The sequence below is a fragment of the Leptodactylus fuscus genome, chromosome 3, assembly GCF_031893055.1.
Source record: "Leptodactylus fuscus isolate aLepFus1 chromosome 3, aLepFus1.hap2, whole genome shotgun sequence".
NCBI classification, from domain to species: Eukaryota; Metazoa; Chordata; class Amphibia; order Anura; family Leptodactylidae; genus Leptodactylus; species Leptodactylus fuscus.
Window position 1 is genome coordinate 116,585,734 of NC_134267.1, and position 25,270 is coordinate 116,611,003.

A 25,270-nucleotide genomic window follows, 5' to 3' on the forward strand; every position below is an offset into this window, starting at 1 on the left:
AAAACCCTGGTTCTTCTGTCCGCTTGAGAAGTCGGACATCTTCACTTGCGGACAGGGAAGGACGGGCACGGAGTGCAAAAGAACGCACCCGATGCCCATTGAGATGAATGACAGGTGTCACGGACACAGCTAGTGTCCGCTCCTAATGTCCGTGACAGATTTTGAGCGGACACTAGGAGCGGACACTACATGTCGGACACCGACGGTAGTGTGAACGCCCCCTTATAGAAACTTCTATCATATTAGATCTATCATATCTAGTTTTGGACATATCTACAAATATTATGTGACACTTGTTCACAAATTCATAAAACGTCGCCAACTTAGCACCTACGTGCACCACGTACATGTACCTCCTGATACACATGACTAACTATGGTGGTTGCTCTGAAGTTTGTGCCGATCAGGAGCTTTTAATCACTCAGATGCCGTGGTCAAATGCGAGCACGGTATCTAAGTACTGGGTACTTTCACTTATCCTATTATATTCGGTAACAGGACGCCTCCCCCAATCCCTCGGTACAATCATGGGAGTCGTCCCATCACCATTAAAAAAATAAAAGTTTAACTCCCGCCCTTTCCCTAGATCACATAGAAATGTAAATAAATAAAATCAAACATAAACACATTAGGCATTCCTAAGCCCAAAAATGCCCAAACTATTAAAATATAAGAAGAATTGTCCCATACAATAGACACCGTAGCAGGAAGAAAAATGAAAATGGCTGATTTGGTGGGTTTTTTTCAACTTTTTGCCTCCTTAAAAAAATGAAATAATAAAAAGTGATCAAAACATTATACATTCCCAACATGGTATCAATAATAACTACTTCTGTCCCACAAAAAGAGACACTTTACACAGCTCCGAAAATTGAAATATAAAAAAATTACAGGTGTCAAAATATGCAGCTGGCTGTTATAACATCCCAGAGAGAAGGCAGGGACACTTTTTTTATCATATCTACCTTCCTGATCACTGAATACTCAGTGCTTTATATATAGCTAAGGGAGCTGCCATGATGTGGTTCTCCTTCCGGCCCGGTGGTCACATCACATTGATAAGCTCTGCACTGTTCAGTAGGAGGTTGCATTTCATGACCTTAGGCCTGGTTCACATCTGCGTTCGATATTCCATTCAGGGAGTCTGCTTGGGGACCCCCTGAATGGAATACCGAACGCATTAAAACACGCTTAGCTAAGAAACCACATGGACCCCATAGACTATAATGGGGTCCGTGTTTTCTGTGCAGTATCCGCATGAATCATGCAGAGTGAAAATTGGTGCTTGATAGAGATGAGCGAACACTGTTCGGATCAGCCGTTCCAAACAGCACGCTCCCATAGAAATGAATGGAAGCACCTGGCAAAGTGTACGTGCCAGGTGCTTCCATTCATTTCTATGGGAGCGTGCTGTTCGGAACGGCTGATCCGAACAGTGTTCACTCATCTCTAGTGCTTGAAGTACTTTTCTCTCTACATAATTCGTGCAGACACCACGAAGAAAGCTCACAGACCCCATTATAGTCTATGAGGTCTGTGTGGTTTCTTTGCTAACTACCTTTTAATGTGTTTAAAATTCCATTCGGGGGTCCCCAGGAGGACTCCGCAAACGTAATACTGAACGCAGATGTGAATAGGGCCTTACTTTACTGTAAATGTTTTCCCTCTTTTTTGTTTATATTTTCCTGGGTATAAAAAAAGAAAACAAGTTGCAAACATAAGATAACACAACAATAAAGCCCCATGTACCACCAAAAAAAGATGCAAAAGTGATTTGAATAATCCAGTCCTGAACCAGAGAAAATGGCCCAGTGACCAGTTGTTAAATGATCTGCTCCATATTTTATACTCAACATAACCTGGTTAAAATGCTGTATGGTGAGTATCTCTATGAAGAACAATGAGTAAACTGAGCTCACCTGGTTTAGGGGTCCACTACGGGATTCACCGGTGGGCTAGACTTAACTTTCATATGACAAACACCAACAGAACCCAATGCACCCATTAAGGGATCCTATCATTAAAACTCAATTTTTTCTCACTAACACAATACTGTGTAAGCGGCCATTTTCTTGTGGCTGGGGGGCATACACAGTCGGCTTTGCCCGAGGCATAGAAGTTTGAAGCCGACCCCCAGAAGAAGACACGGTGCAGACCCCGTTCCTTAAGAAGATGGAGGTAGCACTGGAGAGTTCTCTTGCAGCATTGAGGATGTCCCCAGTGCTGTTTGAGCACTGGGGCCCGCTCCCAGTGCTGTGAGAGAACTCATTTACATATCGACAAAAAACGGGATTTATACCGAATGGTGGTGCAGAGAAGACATCTAAAGATAGGAGAAGAATAGCCTTTCTTAAGGCTATTTCGATGTGTTAGTAAGAAAAAATTGAGTTTTAATGATAGGATCCCTTTAAGATGTCATTTTACCAAATAAAACAGCACAGCATTCTGTCTAAGGGCCCCTTCACACGGCATAAGCACGCTGCTCATTTAGACACGTATACACGTGTCCGAGCACGGCGCTTCAAAACAGAGCCCATTGATTTCAATGGGAAACGCGCGTATATGCCGATATACGCGCACTTCCCATTTAAATCAATGGGCTCTGTTTTGAAGCGCCGCGCTCAGACACGTGCATACGTGTCTAAATGAGCGGCGCGCTTACGCCGCGTGCAGGAGCCCTAAGGCATGGTTCACATATGCTGATGTGTACCTTCCGTAAGGGTCCGCATGAGGACCCCTATGGACGGAACACAAGCACAACTGCAAGCGCTGTGCAGTTCAAGCACATGGGCCCCATAGACTATAATGGGGTCCATGTGCTTGAACTGCACAGCGCTTGCAGTTGCACTTGTATTCCGTCCAAAGCGGTCCTCATGCGGACTCTTATGTATGGAACACATCAGCATGTGTGAACCGGGCATTAGGGGCGTTCACATTTGTGCTGCTGTCCGCCCTGGGTTTCCGACCTAATCCCCATTAAAACTGTACAGGGGACGGCTTGCCGGTGGTCAGTTTTAAAACCCATTCATTTTAATGGCTTTTTAAAGCAAACCGCCGGTGTCCATATGCTGCCTATTTGCAGTGAAACCATTTTTTTTTTTTTTGCACAGACACAAAGTTGGACATGCAGGACTTTATGTCCGTGCAAAGAAAAAAAAATGGTTTCACTGCAGAGAGGCCGCATATGGACATTGGCGGTTTGCTTTAAAAAGTCATTGAAATGAATGGGTTTTAAAACTGACCACCAGCAAGCTGTCCCCTATGCAGTTTTTCCGGGGATTAGGATGGAAACACGGCGGGCGCACAGCGGCACTAGTGTGAACTGCGCATTAGTTTGCTTGGCATTTCAGAAGGAATCTACAGCAGAGGCTGCTGTCACACCATGGTATATGATACAGTTTACCATATGTACTGAGAAAGGTTCTTACACATATGGATTATACATCAATAGGTGGATCAATAGACCACTATTCACCTAATTGAGGTTAAACAGGCCTCAGTCCAGGTGAAATCCACTGAGGTTTGTTCTATTTTGCCACAAGGAATAGTGCAGTAGGCTGAGATATACCATGCAGTTGCATCCAGTTAAAAAAGTCTGCACAGTTAACTACACAGCGCTTGCATTAGCGTTGGTTTTCCGTCCGGGGGGGCGGGGGGGTCTCCATGCGGACTCCTTGCGGACAGAATACAAGCGCTAGTGAGAACCAACCCTTATCTGTCCCCTAGGGGACGGACAGCGTTTGCTATCAGCTTAAAAAGGTGTCAGTATGCAATCAGTATGTGCATCAGTCCGTTTTTAGTCTCAAACTGAATTCAAACGGATGGATGGCATACTAATGTGTGAACCAAACCTAAGGGTTGGTTCACATTTGCTTTTGTATTCCGTCCGTAAAAAGTCCGCATGATTCGTGCGGGCAGTGCGCGGCAAGCACATGGACCCTATTATAGTCTATGGGGTCTATGTGCTTTGACAGCACAGCAATTGCGTTTGTATTTTGTCCGGGGGGTCTCCATGCGGACTCCTTCCGGACGGAATACAATGGCTAATGTCAACCAGGGATAAGGATCAGACCAATAGGTCCCCCAGTTATCAGGAAACCAATAAACTGAAAGTCCTGCTGCATTCTCCATGTGAATGAATCATTTTGTTCACTGCTTTTGGACTGCTGAGACTGTAATCTTGAGCTGTCAATCCCATATTAGTAAATGGAGTGTAGGTCATGCAAGTGCACTGTCACTTCATTCAAAGGGGGACTTTCAGGGGATAAGTGTCTGTGATGCGACAACCCCTTTAAAGGGAGTCTACAATATTGAACTGTCATCACCATGTTACAATGATACACCATACCATTGTTATGTAAGTCACTTTTGTAGATCAGGAGCACAACAACTTTAAAGTTCTTTGCAAATGAAGCAGTTGGTGCACCAGGGGTGGATTTTCACCTACCTGGAACACTGCTCTTGCCACACAGACCCCCTACTTTGGGAAATTATACTGTACTAGAGAGAGGACCCGGCTTCGTACGGGTATATTACATTTTATGTTTGTGTACTGGCCCCATAAGAATTGGCTAATCCTACAGCATGTGGAACTGTGTGTAGACGCGAGTATCTAATCCTACAGCATGTGGTACTATATGCAGACGCGTGTATCTAATCCTCTGGCGTGTGGAACTGTAATCAGACGCGCGTATCTAATCCTACGGCATGTGGTACTGTGTGCAGACGTGCTTATATAATCCTCTGGTGTGTGGAACTGTATGCAGCTGCGCGTATCCAATCCTCTGGCATGTGGTATTGTGTGCAGACACATGTATCCAATACCCCGGCGTATGGTACTGTGTGCAGACACACGTATCTAATACTACGACATGTGGTACTGTGTGCAGATGTGCGTTTCTAATCCTCTGGCGTATGGAACTATGTGCAGATGCGCGTATCTAATCCTCCCCCATGTGGTACTTTGTGTAGATGCGCGTATCTAATCCTCTGGCGGTGGTACTATGTGAAGACATGCGTATCTAATCCTCCAGCGTGTTGAACTGTGTGCAGATGTGCGTATCTAATCCTCCCCTGTGTGGTATTGTGTGAAGAGGTGCGTATCTAATCCTCCCCATGTGGTACTTTGTGCAGACATACGTATCTAATCCTTTAGCGTGTGGAACTGTGTGCAGACGCGCATATCTAACCCTCGGTCCTGTGTGCAGATGCACATATCTAATCCTCCCCTGTGTGGTATTGTGTGAAGAGGTGCGTATCTAATCTTACGGCGTGTGGAATTGTGTGTAGATGCGCGTATCTAATCCTACGGCTTGTGGTACTGTGTGCTAAGACGCATATCTAATTCTCTGGCTTGTAGTAATGTGTGCAGAGGCATGTATCTAATCCTCCAAAGTGTGGTACTGTGTGCAGACACACATATCTAATCCTCCCCTGTGTGGTATTGTGTGAAGAGGTGCGTATCTAATCTTACGGCGTGTGGAATTGTGTGTAGACGCGCGTATCTAATCCTACGGCATGTGGTACTGTGTGCAGACGCGCGTATTTAATCCTCTGGCGTGTGGTACTGTGTGCAGACGCATGTATCTAATCCTCCCCCGTGTGGTACTGTGCGCTGAGACGCGTATCTAATTCTCTGGCTTGTGGTACTGTGTGCAGAGGCATGTATCTAATCCTCCAAAGTGTGTTACTATGTGCAGACACACGTATCTAATCCTCCCCGGTGTGGTATTGTGTGAAGAGGCGTGTATCTAATCCTATGGCATGTGGAACTGTGTGTAGAGGCGCGTATCTAATCCTACGGCATGTGGTATTGTGTGCAGACGCATGTATCTAATCCTACGGCATGTGGTACTGTGTGCAGAGATGCATATCTTATGCTCTGGTGTGTGGAACTGTGTGCAGATTCGTGTATCCAATCCTTTGCCATGTGGTACTATGTTCAGACGCATGTATCCAATCCCCCGGAGTGTGGTACTGTGTGCAGACGCATGTATCTAATCCTTCGGCACGTGGAACCGTGTGCAGACGCACGTATCTAATCCTTCAGTGTGTGGAACTGTGTGCAGAAGCGCATATTTAATCCTCTGGTGTGTGGGACTGTGTGCAGACGCGTGTATCTAATCCTATGGCGTGTGATACTGTGTGCTGATCTGTGTATCTAATCCTCTGATGCGTGTAATCTCAGTTTGGATATCAGTGTTGTATTGTGCATGTGGAGTGACCGTGTGTATTGCAGTTGGAATATGAGTGAAAGACTTGCAGGTTTGTATTGGCTAAGGGAGGGGGGGGGACATTGTATTTGGAATGCTGTATCTCAGCAATGGTACGTCCGAGCGAGTTGGAGTCTCATCTTAAATCTTCCCGGATACCTGAAGTATCTCTGTACCAAATTTGGTGAAGATCGGTCCAGTCGTTTGGTTTGCGTATATACACGCACTTCCCATTGAAATCAATGGGCTCTGATTTGAAGCGCCGCGCTCGGACACGTGTATACGTGTCTAAATGAGCGGCACGCTTACGCCATGTGAAGGGGCCCGAAGGACCTATGCAAGAATATAAAAAAGTTACAGGTGTCAGAACATGGTAACTTTTATGAAATAAAAATGTTTATAAAGGTTGCAGAGTGAACACTGTAAAAATGAAGCTTGTAAAAGTCTAAAATGCACTTGTTTTCCAATTCTAGTCCATTCTGATTTTTTTTTTCCAGTTTCCCAGTGCATTATACAGAATAACAAATAGTACCATTATGGAGTACAATTTGTCCAGCAAATATTAAGCCATCATTTGGCTCTGTGAACAGAAAAATAAAAAAATGATGGGGTTTGGAAGGTGGGAAGTCAAAAATTTCCTCTGTCCCACTGTCGGATTTCTAGCATGGGAAAGTACCAGATACGCCGTTAATAGCGCGTCACCCCTCCGCAAACCCTGATAACTGCAGCAAGACGATGAGGCATGAACTCCACGGGGTGTTGGAAGAGTTCTGGAGGGATACTGATCCACACAGTCTGCACTGCAGCCCACAATTGGTCCCTTGTAGTTGGCGCCGGGTCCATGGAGCGGACACTGGTATCCACAGCATCCCATAAATGCTCTATGAGGTTGAGGTTGGGAGAGCGGGCAGACCAATCATGGGTCGTGAGGTCACTGGTGTGTTCATTAAGCCAGTCCCATGCCACCAATGAGTGATGACATGTTGCATTGTCCTGTTGGTACACAGCATCCCCATCAGGGAACTCCAACACCAGAAAGGGGTGCAGATGGTCTGCTATAAGTCGCACGTATTGAGCACTGGCCATTGATCCCTGCACCCGGACAATGGGGCCCAATTGCGACCATGTGAAGATGGCCCAGACCATGACGGAGCCACCTCCCGCCTGGACACGTCCCTGTTGGCATGTAGGATCCATGGCTTCATGGGGCATATGCCACACTCACACATACCCATCGGCTCTGTACAACTGGAACCATGATTCATCAGACCATGCCACATGCCGCTACTGTTCCATGGTCCAATGACAATGGTCAGGGGACTATGCCAATCTTCAAACTCTGTGTTGCGGCGTAAGCAAAGGGACACGGGTCAGGCGTTGACTGATGAAGCGTATGAGATGCATTTCTCGGCGTACAGCCCTGGTGTAAATGAGATCCTGGCGCACCACATTCAAATCGGCGGCGATTTGACCAACGGTAGACTGTCGAGAGTACCATTCAACTCTGCAGAGGTTACATGACATCCATTCATTGAACACTCGTGGTCGACTGGTGTGCTGGTTTCACGATCTGTGCCCCAGGTGAAGAGCTATCTCTTCACCGTCAGATGGGTGTTCCGGACAGTCAGTCAGGAACGCCCTTCCTTACAGCAGTGTCTATAGCACTTTACTGTGAGAGCGGAGAAGGAATGCCTCCCTCCCCTCCTGATAGTACTCGTCCGTAGACGAGTACTGCGGGAGGCGTTCCTCCCCGCTCTCACCGTACAGCACAATAGACACTGCTGTGAGGAAGGAAGGAAGGACTGTCCGGGACGCCCTTCTGACGGTGAAGAGCTACGGTATCGGCACCAATATCTCTTCACTCGGGGCACAGATCGTGAAAGCCGATAGTGTGCTGAATTCAGCGGACTATCGGCTTTGTAGCAGTATATAAACCCGCAGGTGGCACAACTGATGAACGGTCCTATTTAACAATCTGTAGTCTGGATTTAAAGACACAATTTTTTCTAGGTACCACGTCAGAATAGCCTTAAGAAGGGCTATTCTTCTCCTATCTTTCGTCATCTTCTCTGCGCCATCATTTGCCTACAATCCCGTTTTTTCTCAGTATGCCAATTAGCTGTCTCGCAGCACTGGGGACGGGCCCAGATCTCAAACAGCACTGGGAGTGGCCCCAATGCTGTGAGAGAACTCTCTCCAGTGCCGCCTCCATCTTTGTCAGCAGAGTCCTCTTCTGGCAGTGGCTTGTAACTTCTAGGCCTCAGGCAGAGCAGACTGCGCATGCCCAAAGGCCATGAGAAAATGGCGTCTTGCATAGTATTGTAAGTGGCCATTTTCTCGTGGCCTGTGGGCATGCGCAGTCTGCTCTGCCCAAGGCTCGAGGCCTAGAAGTTACAAGCCACCGCCCGAAGAAAAGGCTGAAGAGGACGCTGCTGAAGAAGAGGAGGCGGCGCTGGAGAGAGTTCTCTTGCAGCATGGGGGCCGTCCCTATGCTGTTTGAGTGCTGGGGCCTGCCCCCAGTGCTGCTAGAGAGCTAATTTGCATACCAAGAAAAAACGGGATTGTAGGCGAATGGCGGCGCGGAGCGACGATGAAAGGTAGGAGACAAATAGGCCATTCCGACGTGGTACCTAGAAAAAAATAGTGTGTGAGTGATAGGATCCCTTTAACAAACACAGTTCTACAAAACTGGTTTTATATTTGAATTCTAAGTGTTAAACTTGACTAAAATTGGCAGTCTGAATAAGAGCTAACATAATTTGGTAACAGCAACCCAAACAACCTGCTTCAGTTGTCTTTATTGTAATATCACCAATGTCACAATAGTAAACCAATAATATAATATGGCCTTTGGTACCAACACGGCCCATCTGTTTACTTGATAGCCCAGTCATGTGACCCTAATTCCCCTCCCCCGGCTTCTTCAGTTTGGGCAATACCTTAGTTTGTATATACCTTAGTTCGTATACTCCTGTAGACACGTACAAGCTATAAATGACCGCTATCAGGGACATTTGAGAAAAACGCATATTATATTAGAAATGTCATGGCCACCTCTACTGATAAACAAGCATCCCCTGAAGCGCCCACAATAAATATGGCGCCTGCACTCCTGTAAAAGCCCCCCATCCCCCCCCTCCACGCTCAAGCTCCGGGTTTCCCTGGTAATCATGGCGCGCCTGGTTATCGTAGCGGCGGTGCTCGTCTGCTTGTCTGTGTTCACACAGGCAATGACACTGTTAGGCGGTCTGGAAGACGCGGATGTGAACTCTACGCTGGTGAAGCAGGCTGTGTCGTGCGCGTTATACGAGTACAACAAGGCCAGCAATGACATGTACCACACCGGGGTGGTGAAGGTCCACAGCGCCCAGAAGCAGGTCAGACCCGCTAGATGTGCTAGACAGAGACATCCGTCCGTATATACATATAGGTGTGATGTAGCAGAGCCGAGAGGGACTATATGTGCTATACAGATATGTAACAAGGTGATGATGTCATGAGGTGGCCGAATATTTGCTGTGTGGACACTTCATGGCCGGGTGCGCTGTGGCGGCCATCTACTCAGTAATAGTGTCAGGGGCTGCTCATGGCGGGGCTCTTACTGTACTCGAGCTAGTTCTTGTTCATCACCCTTTGTATTCCTATATACTGTATGTGTGTATATATATATATATTTAATGCAGTAGTCTGTGTGATTATAAAGCAGTGTATGGTATGTCTTTCTATAGCGCTCCTCTTTCCATCAGCCTTTTGTGCAGGCAGTAATGCCGAATATGCTTTAACTTCTGTTTTTTTTTGTTTTTTTTTTGTAATTCTGTGTCACTAGGGGCCTTGGACATGGGATTGCTTGATCCCCAATGCAATATACTACAGTACTCTGATGTATTGTGCAATATTGCAGATTTGTTTGGTCCTGTTTTTAGGGCTAGTTCACACGGGGACATGGACGCTGATTTTGACAGCGGATTTCGCGGCCAAATCAGCGTCCATACAATGTATCCCTATGTGAACTGCTCGCTTTTTTTTTTCTGCTAGCTCGCTAGCAGAAAAAGAAGCGACATGACCTATCTTTCGGGCGGAAGCCGCTCGCGATGAGCCGCGGCTTCCGCCCAGCCGCAGCGCCCTCCATGTCGGCTCATTCATTTGAGCCGACAGCGGAGGTGATCGCGGCGGGAGCAGTTCACATAGTGTGGACATTGTATGGACGCTGATTTGGCCGCAAAATCTGCTGTCAAAATCAGCGTCCATGTCCCCGTGTGAACTAGCCCTTTAGGAAGGCCTAATACTATTGTGTTCTTAGGAAAAACTGCAGGCAGGTAATATAAAAAATGTGTGTGAGCCTATGGGTGCATACACACTACATAATCGCCAGCTTATTCTGAACGTAAAACACGTTCAGAATCAGCGGCGTATAAAGCAGTTCCCATTCATTTCTATGGGAGCCGGCATACGAGCGCTCCCCATAGAAATGAATGGGCTGCTTCTTTCACTACGAGCAGTCCCATTGAAGTGAATGGAAAGTGCTTGCGTGTACGGCAAGCTCTGCTCATTCCGAGCCGTACACGCCGGCACTTCCCATTCACTTCAATGGGACTGCTCGTAGTGAAAGAAGCAGCCCATTCATTTCTATGGGGAGCGCTCGTATGCCGGCTCCCATAGAAATGAATGGGAACTGCTTTATACGCCACTGATTCTGAACGTGTTTTACGTTCAGAATAAGCTGGCGATTACGTAGTGTGAATGCACCCTAAGGGCTAGTTCACATGGGGGCAAGGAGGCTGATTTCGCCTCAAAATCCGCCTCCATACAATGGAGGTCTATGGAGACCACTAGCGTTCTTTTTTCCGCTAGCGGCATGTTGCCGATTGCGGAAAAAAGAAGCGAGCTGCCCTTTCTTCATGCGGATTCCGCTGCTCACTGATCTGCAGCTTCCGCCTGGCGGCAGCAACCTCCAGAGTCAGCCCATTCATTTGAGCCAACTCCGGAGGGGGAAGCCGCGACAGTCGTGGCAGGCGGCTTTTGAGCTCCCTGCGTCACTGTCAGTGCCAAAATCCGCCCTAAGGGAGCAAGGGTGGAAATTGTTAGGCTGAGTTCAGAGTTTTTTTCTTTTTGTTGTCAGGAATCCACCTCAAAATCAGCCTCCAAAAAAAGCCTCCCAATAGTTTTATTGAGAGGGATTCCTGACCAAAAAAACTCTGTGTGAGCCTAAGGGTAAGTTCAGACGGGGTTTTTTGGACCGGAACCTGAAGCGGAGGCTGCCTGAGGTTCCGATCCAAAAAACCGGGTAGCCACTCCTGAGTGGCTCCCATTGATTTCAATGGGAGCCATCTTTTTGGTCAGGATTTTGAGGCGAATACGACCTCAAAATCCTGACCAAAAACCGTGTGAACTTACCCTAAGAGTAGAAACTGATAGTGAGTGTGCACTCTGTTCCATTGCGGAAAAAACTTGCAATAGAAAAACTGCATTTTCAAAAATGCCTACATTTTTGAAAATCGTAGCATGTCAATTATACCTGTGAAACGCTGGCATTTTCCTTATAGGTATAAGGGGTATATAGGGGCAGAAAGTCAGCAGAGGAAATCTCTTGCAGGAAAAAAAGCAATGCCACTGTCTTTTCCACAGTGTTGGTTTTCTTTTTGCTGCGACATACTACGTGGGGCCTTAGCCTTAAAGGGGTATTCCCGCATGTGGAGATAGATTTAACCCCTTCCCGCCGATGGCATTTTTTGATTTTCGTTTTTGACTCCCCTCCTTCTAAACCCCATAACTTTTTTATTTCTCCGCTCCCAGAGCCATATGAGGTCTTAATTTTTGCGGGACAAATTTTTCTTCATGATGCTACCATTAATTATTTAATATAATGTACTGGGAAGCAGGAAAAAAATTCAGAATGGGGTGGATTTGAAGAAAAAATGCATTTCTGCGACTTTCTTACGGGCTTTGGTTTTACGGCGTTCACTGTGCAGCCAAAATGACATGTCCCTTATATTGTGTTTCGGTACGGTTCCAGGGATACCAAATTTATATGGTTTTATTTACATTTTGACCCCTAAAAAAAATTCCAAAACTGTGTTAAAAAATTTTTTTTCTAAAAGTCGCCATATTCCGACGGCCGTAACTTTTTTGTACGTAAGTGTACGGGGATGCATAGGGCGTCTTTTTTTGCGGGGCCGGGTGTACTTTTTAGTTCTACCATTTTCGGGAAATGTTATTGCTTTGATCACTTTTTATTAAAATTTTTATCAGAATCAAAACATTAAAAAACGGCGGTTTGGCACTTTCGACTATTTTTCCCGCTACGGCGTTTACCGAACAGGAAAAATATTTTTATAGATTTGTAGAGCGGGCGATTTCGGACGCGGGGATACCTAACATGTATATGTTTCACAGTTTTTAACCACTTTTATATGTGTTCTAGGGAAAGGGGAGTGATTTGAACTTTTAATTCTTTTTATATTTTTTTTAACTTTTTTTTTTTTTTATTTATTTTTTTTTTTTGCATTTATTAGACCCCCTAGGGGTGTTGAACCCCAGGGGGTCTGATCACTAATGCAATGCATTACAATGCTAATGCATTGCAAAAAAACATCCTTTCTTTTGCAGGCTGCATAGACCAGCCTGCAAAGGAGAGGATTTGCAGACAAGCCTGGGAGCCTGTACAAGGCTCCCGGCTGTCATGGCAACGGGACGTCAGCCCTGGAGCATGCTCCAGGAGCCGGCGATCCCGGCCAAAATGGCGGCGCCCATGCGCCGCCGGGAAGATGGCGCCTCCGGCGCCTTTGACCGCAGCGCCCGAGGGGTTAATGCCTCCGATCGGTCCGGGGACCGATCGGAGGCATTAGAGCCGGTTGTCTACTGCTTAAAGCAGTAGACACCCGGCGGCTATGGCGGCCGCCCGGCTCCCGGGCGGTCGCCATAGTTACAGACCCGACGTGCGCCGTACTATTACGGCGCATGTCGGAAAGGGGTTAAAATCGTAGGCAAATACAGGTTAAACATTTTTGCATATATAATGAACCATTTTGCAGGATGTTTTCTAATTATCTCAGTAGTGGCAGTATGGTAACTAGTCCAGTTGCCAGTAGATACGACCATGAATGCAGGAACTTTCTGGACTCTGAAACAAAGCCTTCATTTCCTTGTTGTGGTGGGGTTATCTTCTTGGACATGGAGTGTCCCCTGCCTGATAACTTGACCTCAATAAGGACGTTATGACAGGGTGCCATACCATAGGAAATTTCTGCATTCATTGTCGTATCCATTGGCAACCAATCAAGACAACAGACTGTCGCCACTAAGATGGTTAGAATATCTTTAAAACTACATTGTAAGCTGCAATCTTAGCACCCGCGCCTACCACCGAGGCGTGGGGAACCGCGGTTTTCACCGCCATTTAATTTATTCATTGCTGCGCTATTATATGTTTAGGCATATTATGCTATGGCATGTAGCTATACGTATCGCTAGTGGGTGTATTTAGGTTTTCTTACAACTTGGTCTCCTGAAGAACTCCCTCCATTGTGATAGAAACGCGTAAAGACTTGGGCTTAAAGAGACTTCACATATATAAAGATTTAGAAACTTTTATCCCTATCACTCTAAGATTTGTGATTGCGGACTAGACTAGTGATATTTGTCCAGATAAAACATCTAGTGGAGAGTGGGAGTAGATCTTCTCCTACCTTTAGATGTCTTCTCCACTCCGCTGTTCGGTTAAAATCCCGTTTTCCGCCGGCATGTAAATGAGTTCTTTTGCAGCACTGGAGGCAGGTCCCAGCGCTCAAACAGCACTGGGGGCATCCTCAATGCTGCGAGAGAACTCTCCAGTGCCACCTCCATCTTCTTCAGGAACAGGGTCTTGATACGTCTTCTTCCAGGGGTTGGCTTCAAACTTCTGGACCTTGGGCAAAGCCAACTGCCTGCCGGCCACAAGAAAATTGCCGCTTACAATACTGTTTAAGCGGCCATTTTTCTTGTGGCCGCGGGCATGTGCAGTCTTCTCTGCCCTAGGTCCGAGGCCTATAAGTTTGAAGCCAGTACCCGGAAGAAGATGTGGTGAAGACCCCATTCCTGAAGAAGATGGAGGTGGCGCTGGAAAGTTCTCTCGCAGCATTGGGGACATCCCCAGTACTGTCTGAGCGCTGGGACCCACCACCAGTGCTGCAAGAGAACTCATTTGCATACCGGCGGAAAACGGGATTTTATCCAAACAGCGGGGTGGAGAAGACATCTAAAGGTAGGAGACGAATAGCCTTTCTTAAAGGGATTCTACCACTAAAACACTTTTTTTTTTCTAGTTACCACGTCGGAACAGCCTTTAAAAAGGCTATTCGTCTCTTACCTGTGAAAGTGCTCTCCGCCGCGCCGTTCGTTCAAAATACCAGTTTGTACCGGTATGCTAATTAGTTCTCTCGCAGCGATGGGGGCGTCCCCATCGCAGGAGCAGCGATGGGGGCGTCCCCATTGCAGCTCGAAAACCGACCGCAGCGCCGCCTCTCTGGTCTTCGGTGTCCTCCCCTTGCTTCTTCAGCGTACTGTCGGACGCCTGCGCAGTACGCTCTGTTCGACGAAGATTGCCGAACGTACTGCGCATGCGCGAAATTGCCGTCCCAGCCATAGTGCGGGCACCGCACTTTCGCGCATGCGCAGTACGTTCGGCAATCTTCGCCGAACAGAGAGCATACTGCGCAGGCGTCCGACAGACGCTGAAGAGGCAAGGGGAGGATACAGAAGACCAGAGAGGCGGCGCTGCGGTCGGTTTTCGAGCTGCAATAGGGACGCCCCCATCGCTGCGAGAGAACTAATTAGCATACCGGTACAAACCGGTATTTTGAACGAACGGCGCGGCGGAGAGCACTTCCACAGGTAAGAGACGAAAAGCCTTTTTAAAGGCTGTTCCGACGTGGTAACTAGAAAAAAAAGTGTTTTAGTGGTAGAATCCCTTTAAGGCTATTCCGACGTGTTAGGGAGAAAAAAAAAAAAAGTTTTTAATGGTAGAATCCCTTTAATCTCATGGCACATTTGGCTGGAAATGTTTAGATAAGAGAGAGGGTAAGGAAGGCCACATCTGAGTAAAATGGCACTTAGCATCTTTAACTTTCTCCCCCTCAAAGATTGTATCTGGGATAAAGGTCTTCCTGGACGTGGATATTGGACGAACCCAGTGTAAGAAGCCGATCACAGATGCAAGTGGCTGTAAACTCCATCCAGATCCCAACGTTGCTCAGGTATTGTGTACCTTCAATGTATGTCTAAACCTTGTGTCTCAACAGTCACATTAAAACTGCAAAACCCTCTCAAAATTGTCACTTATTTTATTGCAGACTTTGAATTTATGGCTGAAATAAATTTTACTGGCACATAGCTTGCCAATGTCCAGTTTTTTAACCGGACACAAAGTCCTGCATGTCTGACTTTGTGTCCAGCTAAAAAAAAAAAAAAAAAAAAAATATCCGGTTTCCCCGAGGACAGGCAAAAGACTCACGCGGGCGGTCACTTTGAAACTGACTGGCTTTGAAAACTGACCTCCGGGTTTCCGTCCCCTGTCCAGTTTTGCGGGGTAGAAGACGGAAACTGGCTGGATTGGCTAAACTGGAGACCGGGCGCAGATGTGAACCCGCCCTAACTGTCCATCTGCTCTAGCATCTTAAAGTGAAACTATTCACTAGGGGCAACACGGTGGCTCAGTGGTTAGCACTGCAGCCTTGGAGCGCTGAAGTCCTGGGTTCGAATCCCACCAGGAACAACATCTGCAAGGAATCTGTATGTTCTCCCCATGTTTGCGTGGCTTTCTTCCTATTCTACAAAGACATACTGATAGGGAAAAAAAAGTACATTGTGATTCCTGTATGGGGCTGACAATCTACATTTAAAAAAAAAAAAAAAAAAAAAGTGAAACCATTCACTGGCTATGACGTCACTGATTCCTTCCACTGATTGGCCTCAGCAGTCATGTAACCGCAAGGGCCAATCAGAGCCTCAGGAAGAGTCCCACAATGGCACAGGCAGTTGATATATCAGGCCTTACGCTGAGGCTACTGATTGACTTCAGCGGCCATGTTTGACTTGGACTTCTGCCAGATGTCAGCACAGGACCCAGGAGAATGGACCATGCAGGAGCACCCTAGAAAGGTGAGTATGATCTATTAAAAAAAAAAAAAATAAAATCCGCTCTCTGCCTAGTAAATTATTAGAGATGAGCGAACACTATTCGAAACAGCCGTTACGAATAGCATGCTCCCATAGAAATGAATGAATGTAGTGGCCGCTTCCATTCATTTCTACAGGAGCGTGCTATTCAAAACGGCTGTTTCAAATAGTGTTCGCTCATCTCTAATAATTATTAAACAGGTTGTCCATTTTTGCTTGGATAGTCCCAATTATTTATAGTAGACAAGATATTTAATACAATTACATTTATTTGCAGTTCATGGAATAAGTGTTGGTTCTGATCAGTTTTGTGTTTTCTTGTAGATTTTTGCTTGCCACTTTGAAGTGACCCAGACTCCTTGGAAGAACAAAGGAGAGTGTTCAGTATTAAAATCTAACTGCCCCTAATCTACGCTATTCCAGCACTATGAAACTTCTACTATGGCATGCCATTGATGTGTTATAACTTAGATTATGATGAGTTGGATGCTTGTAGTTTTTAACTTTGATATTATACACACAGAATAATTAAAACAAAAGTAAGCTAGATTTTTAAGCATAATAAATTTTCAGACAGGTTCATTTAAAAGTTTTTCCTCTCTTTCTTTATCAGGAAATTTGCACAATGCAGACTAAGAAGCTGTTATCAGCAAACAACATTGTTTCTCCGTTTAATACAAACGATAACCTAAGAAGTAGCAAAAAAAAAAAAAAAGTTTACTTGTGTTGAATGCAATATTGCAACTCTTTACCAAACTTAAAAGGCGTGTCAGGTGGTTTTTCCGCTTTAGATCGGGGCACCATGTGGACATCGTGGTTTCACTACAGAGGAAACGCTGCAGCAAAAAACAGCATTTTACAGTCCCTGCAAAGTGCATGGGATTTCAGCCAATCCCATCCACACGTTGCAAAAAAAAAAAAAAAAAAAAAAAAAAAGCGCTCAGCAGAAACGCCGCAATTTCCAAAGCTGTTGCGGTTTTGGAAAATACAGCATGTCATTTATACCTATAGAAATACCAGCAGTTTAACTACGGCAGTGATGGCAAACCTTTTATTGTACTCATACTGCAACCCAAAACCCACTAAATTTATTACAAAGTGCCGGTATGGTAATTTAACCTCAATACTGTGCGGACCCACAATCTACGGTCGTGTGAATGGGGCTTTACAGAGCTTTCAGTGATACAAAAAACTTTGTGCTGAAAGGTAATAGTTTGTATTTGGCATAATTTTTTTTTTTTTTTTTTTTTACCAATTAATGTTCACTATCTACGTTGCACAGGATCTGTTTTATAGTGATCATACAATGTTATTACAGCCTGTAATTATATCACTTTTCTGTTATAAAACATATACTGTGATTTGAAATAGGAATTAGCACATAAAAATTAACTTTTATTATTACGTTTAAAATCGGCACAAGAGATTAAAACGCACTATTCCTGCTGATAGGGAAGGACCATAAAGAGGTTATCCATTAACCCTATATTAAGTTGAATGTGGTAACGTGGATTTGGATCCCTGAGCCCCTCGATCAGGGGTAGGGAATAGAGATGAGCGAACACTGTTCGGATCAGCCGATCCGAACAGCACGCTCCCATAGAAATGAATGGAAGCACCTGGCTTGCAGACTTTTCCGGCCGCTTAACCCCCCCCCGCGTGCCGGCCGCTTCCATTCATTTCTATGTGAGCGTGCTGTTCGGAACAGCTGTTCCGAACAGTGTTCGCTCATCTCTAGTAGGGAACCTTGGCTCTCCAGCTGTTGCAAAATTCCCAGCATGCATACTGGCTCTGCTGTTTTTGGAACTGCCATGGAAGTGAATGGAGCATGTTGGGAGTTGTAGTTTCACAGCAGCTGGAGAGCCGAAGGTTCCCTATCCCTGCCCTAGATACATGGGCTGAAATCCCTAGACTAGGTCTCTTGTTATAGAGAACACAGGTCTTACAAGCATATTTGGGGGATAAGTATTGACCAAACCCGGGGGCGGGGGGGTGTCTTTTCAGTATTAATAATCGGGGCCCTAGGGGAGGTGAGAGAAAATAATCAGTTTTACTCACCTCTCTGGGATCCAATGTTAATCCTAGCCGGCTTCAGGCCTATATGGTAAAATCCCAGATGTCACATGGTCTGGGATATTACCATATAGGCCCAAAGCCTGTGGTAGTAGTAATAGCCTGTTACTGCTAGCACAGGCTTTGGGCCTGTATGGCAACAGGCTGCTACTGCTACCATAAGACTTTGGGCCTGTATGATTTTGCCCCAGACGTCTGATGCCACCATTATTTATTTTGTATAATGTACTGGGAAGCTAGAAACAAATTTAGAATGGGTGTATTTGAAGAAAAAATGCATTTCTGCAACTTTCTTATGGGCTTCGGTTTTACGGCGTTCACTGTGCAGCCAAAATTACATGTCTCCTGTATTCTGTGTTTCGTTATGATTCCGGGGTACCAAATTTATATGGTTTTATTTACATTTTAACCCCTTAAAAAATCCAAAGCTGTTTAAAAAAAAAAAAAAAAAAAAATTCTAAAAGTCGCCATATTCTGACAGCCATCAATTGACTATTTTTCCCGCTATGGCGTTTACCATACAGGAAAAATATTTTTATAGATTTGTAGAGCGGGCGATTTCGGACACAGAGATACCTAATATGTATGTGTTTCATAGTATTTAACTACTTTTATGTATTCTAGGGAAAGGGGGGTGATTTAAATTTTTAATACTTTTTAAAAAATTTTGTATTTTTACTTTTTTTTTTTTTTTGCATTTATTAGACCCCCTAGGGGTCTTGAACCCCAGGGGTCTGATACTAATGCACTGCATTACAATGCTAATGCATTGCAAAGTACTGGTACTTCTATTGCAGGCTATGTAGCATAGCTTGCTATAGAAGCAATGTAATGACAAGCCGGGGCGCCTTCACAAGGCTCCTGGCTGTCATACTAACGTGACGCCGGCCCCAGAGCTTCCTCCGGGTGCTGGGCGATCACCAGGAAAATGGTGCCTCGGGCAGCTTTGACCGAGGTGCCGGAAGAGTTGATGCCTCCAATCGGTCCGGCGGCCGCCCGACTCCCGGGCGGTCACCATAGTTACACACCCAGCATGCGCTGTACTAGTACGCGGATGTTGGGAAAGGGTTAAACATTATAATAAAAGTTCATTTTTATGTGCTAGTTATTGTTTCAATTCTCACTTCATATAGCATTGATACCCTTTAAATAATTGTTAGATACTATGTGATATAAATAATGAGGAGCTCCCAAACAGTACAAATTGCTGCAAAATTACCACACACACAGTATAATTTGTTCCACAGGAAGAAACTTAATACACATTGCAGCACTCACTGACGCTATACTGCTGCTTATTACTTATACCTTCAAGGTGGAACACAACAAGCCTTTTACAGCAAAAAACTGGGAATTATCATCCACTAATTCCTGCACTCTTCTGTTCTCATGCCTTTTTAAAGGCGTTTAATAGTGGGGAAAGAAATTAGGGGCTCATTATCCATTGTCTTCTGAGTATACAATTACAGGCCATTTCTCAATACAGTTGTAGCAAAAATTCAAGAATTATTAGCCACCAATCTCCACAGTTATCAGTTATACTCATGCTTATTTTACAGGTGTCCAATAGTGGGGAAACGTACAGAATATACATTTTCAAGTCAGCCACCAATCTCTGCAGTCAGTGGCGATTTTCATGCTTATTTAAAGGTCCATTCACATGGAGGAAATGGGTGCTTTTATTTGGCGCTGAATTTTCCACTCAAAAAAACAAAACAACACCTCCCATTAACCTAGCAGAAAATTCCGCTAAGGGAGGGTTCACACTGTGTAATGTGCCGCGTGATGTGGCACGTCTACGCCACGGGACCCTTTGGGGCCGTACACGCACCCATCGATTTCAATGGGAGCGGGGATCGTATGTGCCGCGCTAGTTTGCGGCCGTGATGTTGTGGTACACCGTGTGAACCCTCCCTAATGGGGAAAAAAAAACAATAGGCACCCATTGAAGTCAATGGGAGGCTTTTTTTTTTTTTTTTTCCTCTAACGCTGAAAATTCAGCGCCAAGTAAAGCGCCATTTTCCTGCGGGTGCATGGACCCTAAAAGTGTTTATTGGTTGGGGAACAATTAGGGGGCAAATTAGCCATTGTGTGCAGAATATACAATTCCTGGCCCTTTCTCAATACAGTCGTGGCAAATATCAATAATTCTTAGCCACCGATCTCCACACTTACCTATTATTCTCACGCTTATTTTAAAGGTGTTTATTAGTGGGGAAACAAGGGGCAAATTAGCCATTTTGTACTCAGTATAAAATTACATGCCTTTTCTCAGTATGTCAGACAAAGAGGTGACAGGCCATGCACAGGGGAGGGTCACAGGCTTAAATGTTTCTGACGCAGGCACAGTTCGCAGAGTAAGGGATCATGGCAGCAGTGGTCACTTACAGAGGCCTGAGCTCCCAGTGTCAAGTCAGTCTTGTCTTGACCAGCAACTCAACGGTTGAAGACTGGTTGACTGAGTCATCCCAAGTCACATCAGACACCACCAGCTAAGAGTCGGTGGGTTCATCAGACATGGCCCTTAGCTGGCATGTCCCGGGAGTAGGCCCTGTGCTGCTGTTAGCTCAGATCCACTATACTGTGAGGATGAGCTACTACTGGACAGGCAGCAGCTAAGGCCCAGCCAAGAGCTGGAGGAGACATGTGCCACTTCCTCTGGTAGTAGTGATGAGGAGAGTGGTGTGGTAGTTGGTGTTGTGAGCGGTCAGGATCCTGGATTAGAGACAGTTGAGAACATCAGTGACCTGCAGAAATTATTGCATGACGATGTAGCCCAGACCTGGGCAATGTACGTCCCACGGACTACATCCGGCCCGCATAGCTTGTGGAAGTTTGTTCAAGGACCTGTGATGATGTCATCACAGCCTGTCACCAGAATAGGCTGACTTGTTATTGGGCGGAGCCACACAAGACTGTTTTTCTGCAAGCTGCCGGCAATGGATGCTGCTGGAAGATAAAGAGAGAAGAGACAGCATGTGTTTGCAAGAGGGGAGAACTAGGGACAGATTTAGGGGGGCAGTTAAACTGAAGGCAGATGGAGGGGGGACATTAAACTGGGGTCAACTGGAGGAGGATATTAAACCATGGGGAGTAGCTGGAGGGGGACATGTCTGCCTCTAGTTGCCCGCAGTTTAATCTGCCCCTCCAGCTATCCCCACTGTTTAATGTCCCCCTCCAGCTGCCCCAGTTTAATGTCCCCTCTAGTTTCTGCTAGTTTACACTGGGGCACCACGCGAGGGACATAATACTGGAGGGGAACATTATAATGTGGGAACATATAATGTACAGGTGACTGTAGGAGGATTATACTTTGTGGGGGAACATGGAACAATGATTGAGAATGGGTGGAGTCAGTGTAGAAGTTGGTGGAGCCAAATTTGCTGCGGCACGCATAGTCCTCTAGAACCGTTTCAATTTCTCATGTGGCCCCATGGGAAAATTAATTGCCCACCCCTGATGTAGCCGATCACAACTGGGATGACTACTGGCTCTCCATAATGTTAGATCCTCGCTACTAGGGAAAAATGGGGGCTTTTTCTACACCCCCTGAGAGAGAGGACAAACTAAACTACTATAGAGGTATGCTATATAGCACGTTGGCTACTGCCTATCTGTGCCATCGTCTATCCTCTCGCATGTCTGACTTGGGGCCCTGAGCGCTGAACTTGCACTGGCAGCTGTGGGGTAGAGGAGGTAGGAGCAGTATGGGCTCCATCAGCAGCAGCCTGAGCCTAGAGTCGCTGATGAGCAGCTTTCTTCACCCACATAGTGAAGAAGCTGCACATCAGCAGCTAGACACAGAGCAGAACTTGAACCAGCAGGAGGTGGCATACTTAGAGTGCACCCTTCCAACCGTTGTGGAAGATCTGCTGGACTTCTGGGCAGCCAAACTGGATTTGTGGCTGCAACTGACTGAGTTTGTCCTGGAAAAGCTGCCTTGCCCGGACAGTAGTGTGGCATCATAGTGGGTGTTTAATGCAGAGGGAGCCATAGTTACCCCAAGGTGAACTCTCCTATCTACCCAAAATTTGTAGAGCCTCACCTTTGTGAAGATGAATCAGGTGTGGATTAGCCAGGATTTCCACCCACCAATGCCTGATGCAGCAGATTAAATGATCCATGCTGCCTCATCTCACTCTACCACTGGGTCACTGTATGGCCTCATAAGGCTTCTGCAATCTCTACACTCTGCCACTGGGTCACTGTATGGCCTCATAAGACTGCTGCAACCTCCACACTCTGCCATCAAGGCCAAATAAGTGAGGTATGCAGCGGTTCTGAGAGCGAAGCCTGTCATATGCATATCTTACTCACCCACTGTATTGTTTGACTACCAAAGCATACTCTCCATGTGTGTTACTGCAAGGCACAGTGTTCTACACTACTATAAGATAAGATAATCCTTTAATAGTCCCACAATGGGGAAATTTCAGTGATACAGTTTCATAGATGGTACAGTAGTATATAACAAGAGAGGAAAAACACATACAAGCTCATGGCAGATAGAGAAATCCTAGGAATCATAGCAACTAAAAAAGAAAGAAACACAGACACACTGCAGGATCATTTAGTTCTCTGTGCGGAGTGATGTTAATAATACAGCCTGACCGTGGTTGGAGGACATGAGGAGGGGGGTTACATCATGTAGATATAACAGGCAGAAATGTTTTTTTTTTTGCAGAGGTGGGGGACATATGCAGCTATCATGATAACATGTGGCAGTTCCTTTGGTAGGTGGTGAGATCTCATGCTCACAGCTGATAGTTCGGTATCTTGCCTCAGCGCTATTGTCCATTAACCACAAAAAAAATGCCACAAATATCATTCATCACAAGCCCTCTTCTTCCTTTCTTCTTACCACTGTGTTCTACTGCCCAGAGAGGTCTGAAGCCATCCAGGTAGACAGGGTGCTGCTCTTTTTCCAAGCTTCCATAAACACATGGGTAGGTGGGTGATGGTAGGTTCCCAGGTTGTAACAGAATCCCACGTGTCCACAGTAATAGAAAGAAATACCAGTCAGCTGTAGCATCTTCACACATCAGCAATAGACTCCAAAAATCATCTCCTTGAAAAGAAGAAGTCCACACTTCCATGTAGGTTTCTCCTCCATGCCGCATGGTGTCCATGCTGTCCATGTTAGCTCCTGGGGGGATGGTAACAGGCACATGTGCAGGTCTCCAGGTCTTGAGTCATTGTCCATGCTTTAACAGTAGATACAAAAGGAACAAAATACTCCACAGGGTCTTCCATTGTGTCAGGATCCAGGTGTATTGCTTTGCCCATTTTGTTGTTATCTGCCCTGTTCCAAGATGGAGAAGACTGCTTCTTTCGGCACACCCAGTTCCTGCTTGGACTTTGCTTAAAAAGCCTCACCTGCTGCTTAGTGCCTCAGTATCAGCACTGGTTTCTGGACTTTGGCTGCTGAACCTATCTCTTCTGGCTTTGGGACCTTGACTGCAGAACCCCTCTCCCTCCTGGCTCCTGGACTCTGGCAGTGGAACTCTCTCTCCTGGCTTTTGGACTCTGGCAGTTGAACTCTCCCTCTCTTGGCCCCTGGAATCCATGACATTGCTACAAGACCTGCATGGACTTGGATAAGTTGTCTGCACTCTGTTTATTGAGCTTTTTAATGCGGATGTCAAACGCCTGCACGGCAGCGGTATCCATAATGGCCTCAGTATCTTGTAATGATACTCCTTAATCTAGGGATACCTTGAGCCACCGGCCCGCAAGCAGACTAGCACAACAATATACAGTCAATAATGTTCTTTATCTTGTGCAGGTACAGAGTTTAGACACAGGCTCCACACGATATGCAAGAACAGAGTTCAGACAATGCTCAAATGGTATGTAGGAACAGAGTGCAGACAACTTATCCAAGTCCATGCAGGTCTTGTAGCAATGTCATGGATTCCAGGGGCCAAGAGAGGGAGAGTTCAACTGCCAGAGTCCAAAAGCCAGGAGAGAGAGTTCCACTGCCAGAGTCCAGGAGCCAGGAGGGAGAGGGGTTCTGCAGTCAAGGTCCCAAAGCCAGAAGAGATAGGTTCAGCAGCCAAAGTCCAGAAACCAGTGCTGATACTGAGGCACTAAGCAGCAGCAGGTGAGGCTTTTTAAGCAAAGTCCAAGCAGGAACTGGGTGTGCCGAAAGAAGCAGTCTTCTCCATCTTGGAACAGGGCAGATAACAACAAAATGGGCAAAGCAATACACCTGGATCCTGACACATTGATTTATAGTTGCTAATTCATAGTGCTAGTTTGCTTGGTTACAGGATTCTTGAAGATACAGAGAAAAAGAGTGAAAAAGGAAAGATAAAGTTTGCTCCCAGCTTGGAGCTTCTGTATCAGGCAGCCAGCCAGGAAATAGCGTTTTTTTAATGCTTTTTTTGTGCAAATCAATATGGAAATAATAAAATCATTTTGGGAAATCCATTGAAGCAGGTAAATCGAGTTTTCCAAAATTTTGATCATCTCTAGACATAAGCCCTGTGGTGCTGCAGTCAAATATGGACATCTTTATCAGTGGTACAGTTGAGATCACCAGTATATGTGGAATGGACAACTGTTGGAGATTAATATGCAAACCTTTATTGGTGATACCAATGGAGGTCACCACTATGTTCTTAATGAACATTTGTTGGAAGTAAATATGAAATCTTTATCTGTGATACCAATAAAGGTCCCACTGTACTTGGAATGAATAGCTATTGTTTTATAAGGGTCAAAAAGACTCACCAATCCCCTGGGCATCAACAGACATTTGAGGAAAAGGTAGGTCATGACCCTGGAGTGACCTACCAAGATTTGTTTCAGGTCAAACAGGTTTGGTATGA

At 45.7% G+C, this 25,270-nt stretch overlaps 2 protein-coding genes across 2 annotated transcripts in view; one reads left to right on the forward strand and one right to left on the reverse strand.

Moving 5' to 3' along the window:
• FHL5 (four and a half LIM domains 5) overlaps positions 1–25,270 on the reverse strand; it is a 375,977-nt gene that overhangs the window by 151,755 nt on the left and 198,952 nt on the right. The window lies entirely within an intron of this gene.
• Positions 9,349–16,953, forward strand: LOC142196678 (cystatin-like). The gene is made up of 3 exons (XM_075266660.1): positions 9,349–9,589; positions 15,329–15,442; positions 16,689–16,953. Exons 1-3 carry the CDS (start codon positions 9,383–9,385, stop codon positions 16,770–16,772), a joined length of 405 nt encoding a protein of 134 aa, XP_075122761.1. The 5' UTR covers positions 9,349–9,382; the 3' UTR covers positions 16,773–16,953.